Here is a 12,496-nt window from a genome sequence, read left to right as displayed (position 1 = left end):
AGGATCATAGGGCAGCCAAAAAAGCAAAACGCTATTTAAAAAGTGACCAAAAAAAGGACTAAAAAAAAAAAAAAAAGTTGGCAAGTATGGCTCAGCAGTAGAGCACCAGCCTAGCAAGAGTGAGGTGAGGGGGCTGGGAAGGTGGCTCAGTGGTAGAGCGCTTGCCTTGCATGCTCAAGGCCCTGGGTTCGATTCCTCAGCACCACATAAGCAAAAAGAAAAAAAAGCCGGAAGTGGCGCTGTGGCTCAAGTGGTAGAGCTAGCCTTGAGCTGAAGAGCTGAGGGACAGTGCCCAGGTCCAGAGTTCAGGCCCCACGACAGGACCCAAAAAAAAAAAAAAAACGAGTGAGGTGAGGGCCTGAGTTCAAACCCCAGTAGTACACAATAAATAAATACATATATACATGCTGCTTACTGATCATAAAGTCAACCTATATTTGTGTGTGTCTATGTGTGTGTGTGCGCACACACACACACACACACACACACACGTGTGCACAACAGGCCTGGGGCTTGAACTCAAGAGCCTGGATGTCCCTGAACTTTTTTTTTCCCCTCAAGCCTCGTGCTCTACCATTTGAAGAAGCAGAAGGGTCCCCTGTCCCACTCTGCTTTGGCAGGACTCAGGGCTCAACATTCCGGAGCCACTTGCACCTGGGCAGCCCCTGACATCCACTGTGCCTCTCCCAGCACTGGGGCCTGGCCAGGGAGTGTGCCAAAAATACCTGTGAATCACCAGGAACCCGAACAATAAATACACTCCCTGGGAATGTCCAGGTAATTAAACACAAGGTAATTAAGGAGAGTAACTATTAAATAAACGGAGTCAGTGACACACGGCAGCCACATGGCAGAACGGGGACCTTCCTGAAGCCATTTCCTGATTTGCCAACAGCATACGTCAGGAGGGCAACACTGACACTTGATGAGGCTTCCACATGGATGTGAACAGCTGGAAAGAGGCACAGACCAGATGTGCTGACCCAGAAGGGAAGGACAAGTGTTTTGCTCCTAGTTGGCCTTGGAGAACCTCCATTCCCTCCAGCCCAGCCCTCCTAGCCTGGCTCCCCTGTCCTGCAAGCCTGATCGAGTCCTTCCAAAAACTGCCCTGTGCACCCAGTGCCTGGGAAGATAGGGCCTGAGACAATACACTAAACACCATTTCCCCCAGAGTAATGTTCCCATGGAAAAGCCTTAGGTATGTGTGGGGAAGATCATCACTACACTGACCCCCTGCTTCTTCATCGTGTGTGTGTGTGTGTGTGTGTGTGTGTTCTTCTTCATCGTGTGTGTGTGTGCACGCGCGCGCTGGTATTAGAGGTTGAACTCAAGGTCTGGGAATAGTCCCTGAAAGTGTGGAAGATCATCACTACACTGACCCCCTTCTTCTTCATCGTGTGTGTGTGTGTGTGTGTGTGTGTGTGTGTGTGTGTGTGTTGGTATTAGAGGTTGTGTGTGTGTGTGTGTGTGTGTGTGTGTTGGTATTAGAGGTTGAACTCAAGGTCTGGGAATAGTCCCTGAAAGTGCTCTATCACTTGAACTCAAGGGCTAGGCACCGTCCCTGAGGGTGCTCTACCACTTGAGCCACAGCTCTATTTCCAGCTTTTTGCTGATGCATTAGAGGTAAGAGTCTCATATACTTTCCTGCCTGGCCTGGCTTCAAACTGTGATCCTCCTAGTTCAGCCTTCTGAGGTAGCTAGGTTTACAGACATGAGCCACCAGCGCTCAGAATATTGTGCCCAGGCCCCAGAAGCCTCCACATGAGTGAGCGGGGTGAAGACAAGCCAGAGTGGAGGGGAGACATGACTCCTCACTCACGTGGGTGGGGAAGAAGAGCCATCTCCAGTGCCTTGGCGAAGTGGGCAGTAGTATCGTAGAACTCCAGCAGCTTGCTGAGCTCCAGCTCGGGCCCCGCCCGCTCCACCCCGGCGCTGAGGCACCCGGGCAGGGAGGGCACCAGGGCCCCCAGGGTCTGAATCAGCAGCACCGTCACCACCTCGTGGGGATTTCTGAAAACCTGCAGAGGGAGAAATGGATGAGATTGGGTAGCATCCAAGTACACGTGCCTCAAAGAAACGAATGGCCCTGATCAGCTGGGCTGCAAGCTTAAGAGGGCTCAGGAAGGAGTGGGGCACACTGGCAACATCACAGCTGCCACTGGCCCTGAATGCTGTTTGCAGATTTATGGACTATTCTCCTGTAGCATTTAACTGACTACAGAGAACTTGAGAAGGGAAGGATGGCCAGGTAAAAAGTGAGGAATGGAGATGGAATGAAAGGAGCAATGCACTGAAGGAGAGCTGGAAGCATCTGTCCACAAACCCACAGTCAGCCCTGCACCACTGCTACCCAACACGAGCCTTCTGTCTAGATGGATTCTCACAGCATCAGCAGGAAAGGAGTATCTAGAGTCTTCCATTCTGAACTCACTGACAGCCTCTCTCCCCATTCCATGTACGCTAGCTAGCTCTGTTGGACTAACTCAAATCATGTCAGCCCATTCAGAGGGGCCTCATACACACCCCAGGTTAAGTAAGTTACTGTAATGACGTATCTCAAACACATATGAACAATGAAATAAAAATATACGAACTGCTTTAGGCAAATCTAAGGCCAAAAAAGGTATAAATCTGCCACCAATAAAATTCAGTTTGGGGCCAGGTGCTGGTGGCTCACACATGTAATCGTAGCTACTCAGGAGGCTGAGATCATGGTTCAAAGCCAGCCCAGGAGGGAAGTCTATGAATCTCCTATCTCCAAATAGCCACCAGAAAACAGGAAGTGGTGCTGTGGCCCAAAGTGGTAGAGCACTAGCCTTGCACAAAAGCGCCCTGACCCTGAGTTCAAGACCCAAGACTGGCACCAAAATTAAAAAAAAAAAAAAAAAAAAAAACACCTAATTTTTATTAGAAAATATCTTGAGATAACTGAAAATGAGAACATAGTGTAAGAACATTTTCTGAGTACAACAAAAGTAGAGGAACTGACAGCTTAAACACAGACAATATAAAAGAAGACAGCACTGGGTACCTAGGCTTCCATTTGTAATCCCAGCTATTCAGGAGGCTGAGATCTGAGGATTGTAGTTCAAAGACAGCCCAGACAGATCCAAAGTACGTGAGACTCTTATTTCCAGTTAACCACCAAAAAGCCAGAAATGGGGTATAGCTGAAGTGGTAGAGTGCTAGCTTTGAACAAAAAAATAAAAAATAAAAGCTAAGCAAGAGGTTCAAGCCCCTGAACCAGCACAAAAAGAAAAAGAAAAGATAGATCTCAAGTTAATGACCTAGTTGTATACATTAAAGACCTAGAAAGCAAGCTAAGCTCTTTAACTTTAGAAATGACCACTTCTCATTCTAGCCAAAGCAAGAACAAGTGTGTTTAAATAACCACCAGAAAACAGGAAGTGGTGCTGTGGCCCAAAGTGGTACAGCACCTTGCGCAAAAGAGCTCAGGGACAGTGCCAGGCCCTGTGTTCAAGCTCCTACATCAGCAAAAAAAAAAAAAAAAAAAAAAGGAAAAAAAGAAAAAGAAAAAGAAAGAAATGTCACTAACAGCCCTACCTCCTCTGCTGCGCAAAGCCTCTCCCAGAGAAATGTTTCCAATGGGCTGGGAAGGTGGCTCAGTGGTAGAGTGCTTGCCTTGCATGCATGAGGCCGTGGGGTTGATTCCCCAGCACCACATAAGCTAAAAGAAAAAAAGCCGGAAGTGGCGCTGTGGCTCAAGTGGTAGAGCGCTAGCCTTGAGCTGAAGAGCTGAGGGACAGTGCCCAGACCCAGAGTTCAGGCCCCACGACTGGACCCAAAAAAAAAAAAAAAAAGAAAAGAAAAAGAAATGTTTCCAATGTTCGGCAGTGGAATGATGCTGAGCACTAGAAGTTACAAAACGCATCTTTTTCTTGAGAAGGCTGAGAGTCAAGGGAACTAATCTCTTCTGCTCCAATCGTGGCCCTGGGCTTCTGGGGAGACAGTGAGTGGGGCTCAACAGAAGTAGGTATGTGATCCACTCATTAGACTCCGAGTTACATACTGTACACTATCGTCTTCCTGCTGTTCTTGGCAGAAAAGCCTAAACATGATTAATAAAGAGAGCTGCCCCATTTCCAGGAGCCAGTGGCTCATGCCTATAATCCTAGCTACTCAGGAGACTGAGATCTGAGTTTTGGGTTTTTGTTGTTTTGGGTTTTTTTTTTTTTTTTGGTCAGTCATGAAGCTTGAACTCTGGGCTTGGACGCTGTCCCTCAGCTCCTCAGCTCTACCACTTGAGCCACAGCACCACTTCCCGTTTTCTAGTGATTTATTGGCGATAAAGAGTCTCACGGAGTTTCCTGCCCAGGCTGGCTTTGAACCATGATCCTCAGATCTCAGCCTCCTAAGTAGCTAGAATTATAGGCATAAGCCACCGGCGCCCAGCTGAGGCAGAGATCTGAGGATCAAGGTTCAAAGCCAGCCTGGGCAGGAAACTTCGTGAAACTCTTATCTCCAATAAACCAGCAGAGGGCTGGGAAGGTGGCTCAATGGTAGAGCGCTTGCCTTGCATGCATAGGCCCTGGCTTCAATTCCTCAGCACCACATAAGCAGAAAAAAGCCAGAAGTGGTGCTGTGGCTCAAGTGGTAGAGCGCTAGCCTTGAGCTGAAGAGCTGAGGGACAGCGCCCAGTCCCAGAGTTCAGGCCCCACAACCAGAAAAAAATAAAAATAAACCAGCAGAAAACTGGAAGTGGTGCTGTGGCTCAAGCAGTAGAGAGCTCGCCTTGAGCTGAAGAGCTGAGGCCCAGAGTTCAAGCCCCACAACCTACAAAAAAAGAGAGAGAGAGAGAGCTGCTCCTTGCTATGTTGAAAATGAACTACACAACTTGTGGGTGGAGGCAGGAGGAATCAGCTGGGAAAGAGCAAAGGAAGGGGAGACGATGTGCAAAGAGCAATGTATTCATTACCTGACATGAAATAGTCAGGTACATCAGTACATCTGTACATCACCTTTATAACAATAAAATTTAAAAGAGCTATCCCTTCATCATAATAAATATCAATTCAGAGTCAGGCATGGCACTGCACATTTGTAATCCCAGCACTCAGGAAACTGAGGCAGGGGGACTATGAGTTTAAGTCTAGTCTGGACTATACAGAGAGACTCTCAAAAATAAATAAATAAAACAGGCAGGCAACCCGTGGGTACTTGGGAAACTGAGAACAGAAGGATTGAAGTTAAGAGTCCAACCTGGGCAGAAAAACCTATAAGACTCCATCTCCACAAAGGGAAGCTGAATGCAGTGGCACATACTTGTAATCCCCGTGACAATGGGAGGCCTAAATCAGGTGGATCACTGTTTAGACTAGCCCGAGCAGGAATAGAGAACCTAGCCCCAAAACAACCAGGGAAAGAAAAAGTATACCTCTATGGTATGCGGCTTGTCTACCAAGCACAAGGCCCTGAGTTCAGACCCCAATGCCAACAAAACAAAAAAATTAAAAATTAAAACAGAAGTAAGTAAAATAAAGAAAAATGACTGAAGGAAAGCCAGAGTACCTGTTATTAGTCCCTTAGAAAGATCAATAAAACTGGTGATCTTTACCAAGAATAAGAGGAAAAAGAACTCAAATTACTAAAAGCAGGTATGAAACCAGAGACATGGCTACCACCTATATAGAAATGAAACAGGGCTATAAAGGAATCTTATTAACTGTCTGCCAACACATTGAAAGAAATGAATACATTACTCAAAACAACCTACCAGAACTGACTCAGAAAGAAACAGAAACATGAAAAGACTTACAACTAGTAAGAAGACTGAGTCTACAATCACCACTCTCCAACAAACAACAATGGGTTCTATAAGAGTTAAACAGTAAGAATTAAGGCTGGGAGTATACCTCAGTGGCCAAGTGCCTGTCTAGCAAGTTGCAAGGCCCTGGGTTCAATCCCGAGAACCATAACAAAACCAGAAAAGCTAAGAAAGTTACTTGTATTTAAAAAAGAAAAAAGGCCAGGTACCAGTGGCTCACACCTATAATCCTTCTGAGTACAGAAGGCTGAGATCTGAGGATCTCAGTTCAAAGCCAGCCCAGGCAGGGAAGTCCCGAGACTCTTATTTCCAATGAAGCACCAGAAAACTGGAAGTGGTGCTGTGGCTCAAGTGGCAGAGCATTTCCCTTGAGCTGAAGAGCTGAGGAACAGCACGAAGGCCCAGGGTTCAAGCCCCACAACCAAAAGCAAAACAAACAAACAAAAACCAAAGACTCTGAAAGAATAGACATCCGTGCACATCGATACCCCTTACAAATGCTCATTTGTGTGGGAGTTGGGCACCACTGGCTCACATCTGTAATCCTAGGAGGCTGAGATCAACATTTTGGTATTGTTCGTTTTAAAGTTTTACTCGTTCTGGTGGGTGTGTGGTAACACCTCACTGGGCTTTTCATTTGCATTTCCCTGATGACTAAGCACTGAGCACCCACTCTTGTGCTTACTGTCCCTTGCAACACCTTCCTTTGTGAAGCACCTCCTCAAGTCTTTTGTCCGGTTAAAAAAAACCCTGGGAGCTGGTGGCAGTATCACACCTGTAATCTTACCTAGTCAGGAAGCCTGAGAACCATGGTTCAAAGCCAGCCTAAGCAGAAAAGCGGGTAAGACTCCATCTCCAATTAAGCAGGGGGAAAAAAAAAAAGCTAGAGTAGAGGTATGGCTCAAGGGATACAGCACCAACTACAAACAAGAAAGCAGAACAGGGCTGGGAAGGTGGCTCAGTGGTAGAGCGCTTGCCTTGCATGCATGAGGCCCTGGGTTCAATTCCTCAGCACCACATAAGCAAAAGGAAAAAAGCCGGAAGTGGTGCTGTGGCTCAAGTGGTAGAGCGCTAGCCTGGTCAGGACACACACACACACACACACACACACACACACACACACACACACACACACACACACACACACACACACACACACACACACACACACACACACACACACACACACACACACACACACACACACACACACGAGTTATTTCTTTCTTATTATACAGCTGGAAGAGCTCTTTATCTTCCAAATGAAGTCCTTTATCTGATGTTTTTAGGACACTGCCTCCCAGCCTGTGGCTTAAGCAGAGGTTAAGGTATTGATGAGTTGTGGTTGTTTTATTTTGTTTTGTTTTGAGGGGAGCAAGTCCTGGGGCTTAAACTCAGGGCCTGGGCACTGTCCCTGAGTTTCTTTTGCTCAAGGCTAGCACTGTACCACTTGAGCCATAGCACCACTTCCAGCTTTCTGTGTATATGGTACTGAGCAATCGAACCCAGGGCTTCATACATGCTAGGGAAGCACTCTACCACTAAGCCACATTCCCAGCCCTGGTGAGTCTTTCTTTATGTTTTTTCTTTAACATGTAGACTTTTGTTGGACTTTGGCAAAAAGCTAGAGAATCCCTGCCATCATACCTATAAGGCAAGGGGTACTGTGAGCACAAGGGAGCCAGTGTGGGTCCCTTAAACAGTTAGGATTAGGGTTACATTTGAAGCATACACTTGAAAAAACACATTGCAGGTCTAGGAAAGAATTTATATACAGGATAGTCAACCAGAACTCTGTGGAATGTAGCCATTTCCTCTAGCTCCCTCCCACCCTTCCCAACTCTTTTACACAGGACATAAGAACACAGTGGGTCTTAACCTTCCAGGACCAAGACTACCAACAGGGACAACCTAGTTAACTAGAGCCAACCTAACTGCAGAAATAAATATACACAAATACATAAGTCCAGCTGTAAGGCAGAGGACCCGGGGATCCCAGTTTGAGGCCAGCTAGGGCAAGAAAAAGGAAGCCCTATTCAAAACATTACCAAAGGGGCTGGGAATGTGGCTTAAGGGTAGAGTGCTTGTCTAGCATGTGTGAGGCTGTAGGTTCAATTCCTCAGTACCACATAAGCAGAAAAGGCCAGCAGTAGTGCTATGGCTCAAGTGGTAGAGTGCTAGCCTTGAGCAAAAGAAGCTCAGAGACAGCGTCCAGGCCTTGAATTCAAGCCCCAGGATTGGCCAAAAAAAAAAAAATTCCAAAGCAAAGGTGCTAGGTGCTGGCAGTGTGGCTCAAGTGGTACAACCCGGTAAGGAGGAAGCCCTGAGTTCAAACCCTAAAAGACCAAAAAAACCAAAAACATGCAGCAGATAAAAAGCGCCTACAGCTATGTAACAAACTAAAAAATAACCAAGTTTGTTTTTTTAAAAGTGAGCGACAGACTTGAGTAAGCACTTCACAAAGGAAGGTAGTACAGGGGCCAGGCAGCACAGGAGTGGGTACTCAGTGCTTAGTCATCCGGGAAATGCAAATAAAAAAACCCAAGGAGATGCTACCACACACCCACCAGAATAGTTAAAAGGAAAAGGAACGACACAGCTTCTATTCACAAACAGAACTCTCACACCCCAGTACAGGAGGGGAAAATGTCCATCCACCTGGAAAAAAAAAGCCTGGTTGCTTCTAAATCGCAACATACACCTGCCTTAAGGCCCCATAATTCCACTTGGAGGTATTTACCCAAGAGACAGGAACACATGTACCTACAAGAGGCCTCAGGGAACAATGCTGAGAGCAACTTTCCTCATAATAGACTCCCTGGAATTAGACCAAGTGCCCATCAAAAGAGAATGGGTACACAAGCAACTGTGTATTCATACCATGTCCAAGAATCCAGCAGCACACAGGAACAATGTCATAGTCATACTATCCCATGAATACACCCCAAACCCTGCTGAATGACAGGCCACAAGGTGTGTATGAGTCCACCCCATGAAATTCTACAGCAGAATGGACTGACTCATGTGGAAAGCAATCAGAGCATCGGGAAGGAGAAGGAAGGAACTTCCCAGGGTTAGGAATGTCATATGTTTCCAAAGGGGATTAGCGGCCAGGTACCAGTGGCTCATATCTATAATCCCAGGAAATACAAATAATATAATACTATAATAATTGAGTCTATAATACTCAGGAAGCTGAGATCTGAGGATAATGGCTCAAAATCAGCCAGGGCAGGAAAATCTGACACTTGCTCAAGTTGTAGAGCACCAGTCTTGAGCAAAAAGCTAAAAGACAGCCAGGCGCCGGTGGCTCACGCCTGTAATCCTAGCTACTTAGGAGGCTGAAATCTGAGGATCACATTTCAAGCCAGCCGGGGCAGAAAAGTCCATGAGATCTCCAATAAACCACTAGAAAACCAGAAGTGGCGCTGTGGCTCAAGCAGTAGAGCACTCGCCTTGAGCTGAAGAGCGTAAGGACAGTGCCCAAGCCCAGAGTTATGAGTTCAAGCCCCATGACCAAAAAAAAAAAAAAAAAAAAAAAAAAAGCTAAAGCACAGTGCCTAGGATCCGAGTTCAACCCCCAGGACCAGTGCATGTGTGTGCACGCACGCACGCACACACATACACACACACACACGCACGCACGCGTGCATACACACATACACACACACACACACACAGAGTGGGAGGATATTAGCTTATGCAAGTATTTGCATTTTTCCAATTACTCAAATTGCATATTTAAGATCACTACATTTACAAGTCTACCTTTAAAAATCTTATTAAAAAAATGACAAATGTTGAACTCTAGTTAATAAAGCATGTATGATCTACAAGGAATGATGCTTGTGACTTACTCTGAAATGAATCAAGAAGTAAGAAGGCTCAATGAGCAGATGGAGATGTGGATAGGGGCAGATTGGTGATAAAGCACACATGCCCGAAGCTCACTATGCGACAAGGAAATGGCAACACGTGGCTATTCATTGTATAACTCCTTCCACATTTATGTGTATAGAACTGTTCAAATTAAGATACTTGGGGCTGGGAAGGTGGCTTGCCTTGCATGCATGAGGCCCTGGGTTCAATTCCTCAATACCACATAAGCAGAAAAAGCCAGAAGTGGGGCTGAGGCTCAAGTGGTAAAGCGCTAGCCTTGAGCTGAAGAACTGAGGGACAGTGCCTAAGGCCAGAGTTCAAGCCCCACGACCGACCAAAAAAAAACAAAGATACTTGAAGAGGGCGAGGAGTATGGCTCAGTGATACAGTGTCTGCTTAGTGTGCTTAGGGCTGGGTTTGTATGCACGTGTGCGCGCACGTTCATTTAAAATACTGGCAGTAGCCCGGCATAGGTGGCTCCTATCTGTCATCCTAGCTACTCAGAAAGCTGAGATCTGAGGATCACAGTTCAAAGCCAGCCCAGGCAGGAAAATCCTTGAGACTCTTACCTCCCATGAACTACCAAAAAGCCAAAAGTGGAGTTGTGGCTCAAGTGGTAGAGCAAGCCTTAGCCACAAAAGCTCAGGGACAGCGCCCAGGCCTTAAGTTCAAGCTCCAAGACTGACACAAAAAATAACAAACAAAGAAACAAATAAATAAAGCAAGCTAAGGGAAAACACCCAGGCTCTTCACTGGCATTAAATAAATAAAACTGGCAGTTTGAAAACAAACAAACCTGAAGCAAACCACTGCCCTCAGTGACTCTGGCCTTACTCTGCACTCTTCTGAGCTTTGGGAGATGAAAGTATTCCTGTCATGCATACATCCTGTAAAGAGCAAGTGCTGAGCTATGCAATGAGCATCAACTCCTGCCTTAGAAAACAGAGGCAGAAGATTCCCAGGGTAGGCATAAACTGTTTTTCCCTGGCTGCGGAACTTTTTTTTTCCGGTCATGGGGCTTGAACTCTGGGCCTGGGTGCTGTCCCTCAGCTCCTCAGCTCAAGGTGAGCGATCTACCACTTAAGCCACAGCGCCACTTCTGGTATTCTGGTGGTTAGTTGGAGATAAAGATTCTCACAGCCCACGCTGGCTTTGAACCGTGATCCTCAGATCTCAGCCTCCTGAGTAGCTAGGATTACAGGCTAAGCCACCAGTATCTGGTTGCTACAGAACTTTGAAAGGACCCGTGAGCATGCACTGGATAGGCTTCTTGAAAAATGCTAATTACATAAACATGGCAACCACCCCAGGAAGCTAAAACCTAAGTGGGAATAAGGTGAGTTCAAGGATAAACAGACAGAGATGGAGAAGAGTGCTTTCACCAATGTGACATGGCCTAGGCAGGAATTCCTCCCAGGTGCAGTCCAGTTCACTCCAGCCGGCAACTGACAACCTTCTGCAGAGCGAGTCACTGCTGCTGGTAGATGATGTAACAACCACATCACCACCACCAGCTCCAGAGTCATCACTCCCCAGCAAGGTAGCTTTCCCTGTGCACAAGAGGATGGGCGTGGCCCGGCACTGGGACAAGGACGTGGGTCACTTCCAACGTCTGCAAATGGCTGCAGACGTTGTTAGATGGAAAGTTTCCACTTAAGACATCTGTCTCCCTCCACCCTGGTCACATTTAACACTTCTCCAAACTCACGGGGGAGAGAGAGAACAAGGCAGGTGAAGTGCAGGCTGGGTAAACCTGACCTGAAGTCAAGCTTTAAAAAAAAAAAAAAAAAAGCCACCCTCATTCACTGCCACCTGACTGGGGCCATGCTTGGAGATGTGAAGATAGCCACTCAGGAATTCCAGAGCCCTCCCTGAGCGACCGCCACCCTGTCACATTAGACCCTGGGAAAGACTCCGATAAGCGTGATAACGACTTTTCGTGGTGGCCGAAAGGGTTCACTGAGTTCTAAGCCTATCCTTTAACCCGTGGGTGACGGGCAGCGAGGGAGTGATTTCTGCAGGGGGTGTTGCACAGTTACCAGTGGCTGTTCCCCGTGGGTGACCCTGGAGCCCCGCTGAGCCATTACCTGTAAGGCCCACTGGATCTGCGTGTGCCAGGCACCAAGCAGGGCGTCGTACAGGCCCGTGAGCTGCCGGTCCAGCGGAAGGTCGCTCTGGCACAGTTCCTGCCAGGTTGCGAGAAGGGGTGCCTGCAGAGGAAAGGGCTACCTGCTGACGCTGCCCTGCGCCCACCAAGGCACCAGGGCCCCCCCCTAAGCCCAGCACCCCACAGTGCTCCGCTCCCTGAAGACAAAAGAGAGAGCAAACAAGCAGGGCACTTACAGGACCTGTTTTCCCTCACCCACAGCTGGACCGTCCCCTCCATCTGACCCTGTGTCCTTTCCACCCGGCACACTGGCCTCACCTAACTGACCTCAGCGCAGGGCGGGGCGTGTCCTGAACCTTCATGGCTTTCTCTCGTGTCCTCACCTCCCAGCTTAGAAGACACCTGAGCACTGGGCTGGCTGGCATTCAGGCTGGCCCAGGAAGCTGCCAGGGTTTTTTTGGACACCTAACTTGGACACTGGTAGAGAGCGTAACATTCTTTCAAGTGGCTGAGGGCACAATAAGGTTTAAGGCACGGGTCTCTCTTGAGAGACAAAGCGGAAAGGAACTCTTAAATGCTGTACATGAATCCAGCTGTAAATGTAAAAAGATCAAAAGCAGTAACTTTTTCCAGCGGGCATTTAAATACCACTGCAGGCTGGGCCAAGAGCACCCCCTGCTGGCCAAGTGGAAGAACACAGCCAGGAGACAGGAGGCCACCTTCCC

General features: G+C 47.5%; 1 protein-coding gene across 1 annotated transcript in view; it reads right to left on the bottom strand.

Annotated features, from left to right (window-relative positions):
* Nucleotides 1-12,496, bottom strand: part of Cog7 (component of oligomeric golgi complex 7) — a 50,241-nt gene that overhangs the window by 27,488 nt on the left and 10,257 nt on the right. Inside the window, exons 6-7 of the mRNA XM_070004336.1 lie at nt 11,752-11,874; nt 1,820-2,018 (exon numbers count right to left, since the gene is read on the bottom strand). Of these exons, the coding sequence (XP_069860437.1) occupies nt 1,820-2,018; nt 11,752-11,874 (322 nt within the window). The remainder of the gene's footprint in view (nt 1-1,819; nt 2,019-11,751; nt 11,875-12,496) is intronic.

The sequence above is a fragment of the Dipodomys merriami genome, unplaced genomic scaffold (assembly GCF_024711535.1).
Source record: "Dipodomys merriami isolate MVZ:Mamm:240054 unplaced genomic scaffold, mDipMer1.0.p SCAF_62, whole genome shotgun sequence".
Taxonomy (NCBI): Eukaryota; Metazoa; Chordata; class Mammalia; order Rodentia; family Heteromyidae; genus Dipodomys; species Dipodomys merriami.
This window is presented reverse-complemented; position numbering and strand designations above follow the sequence as displayed.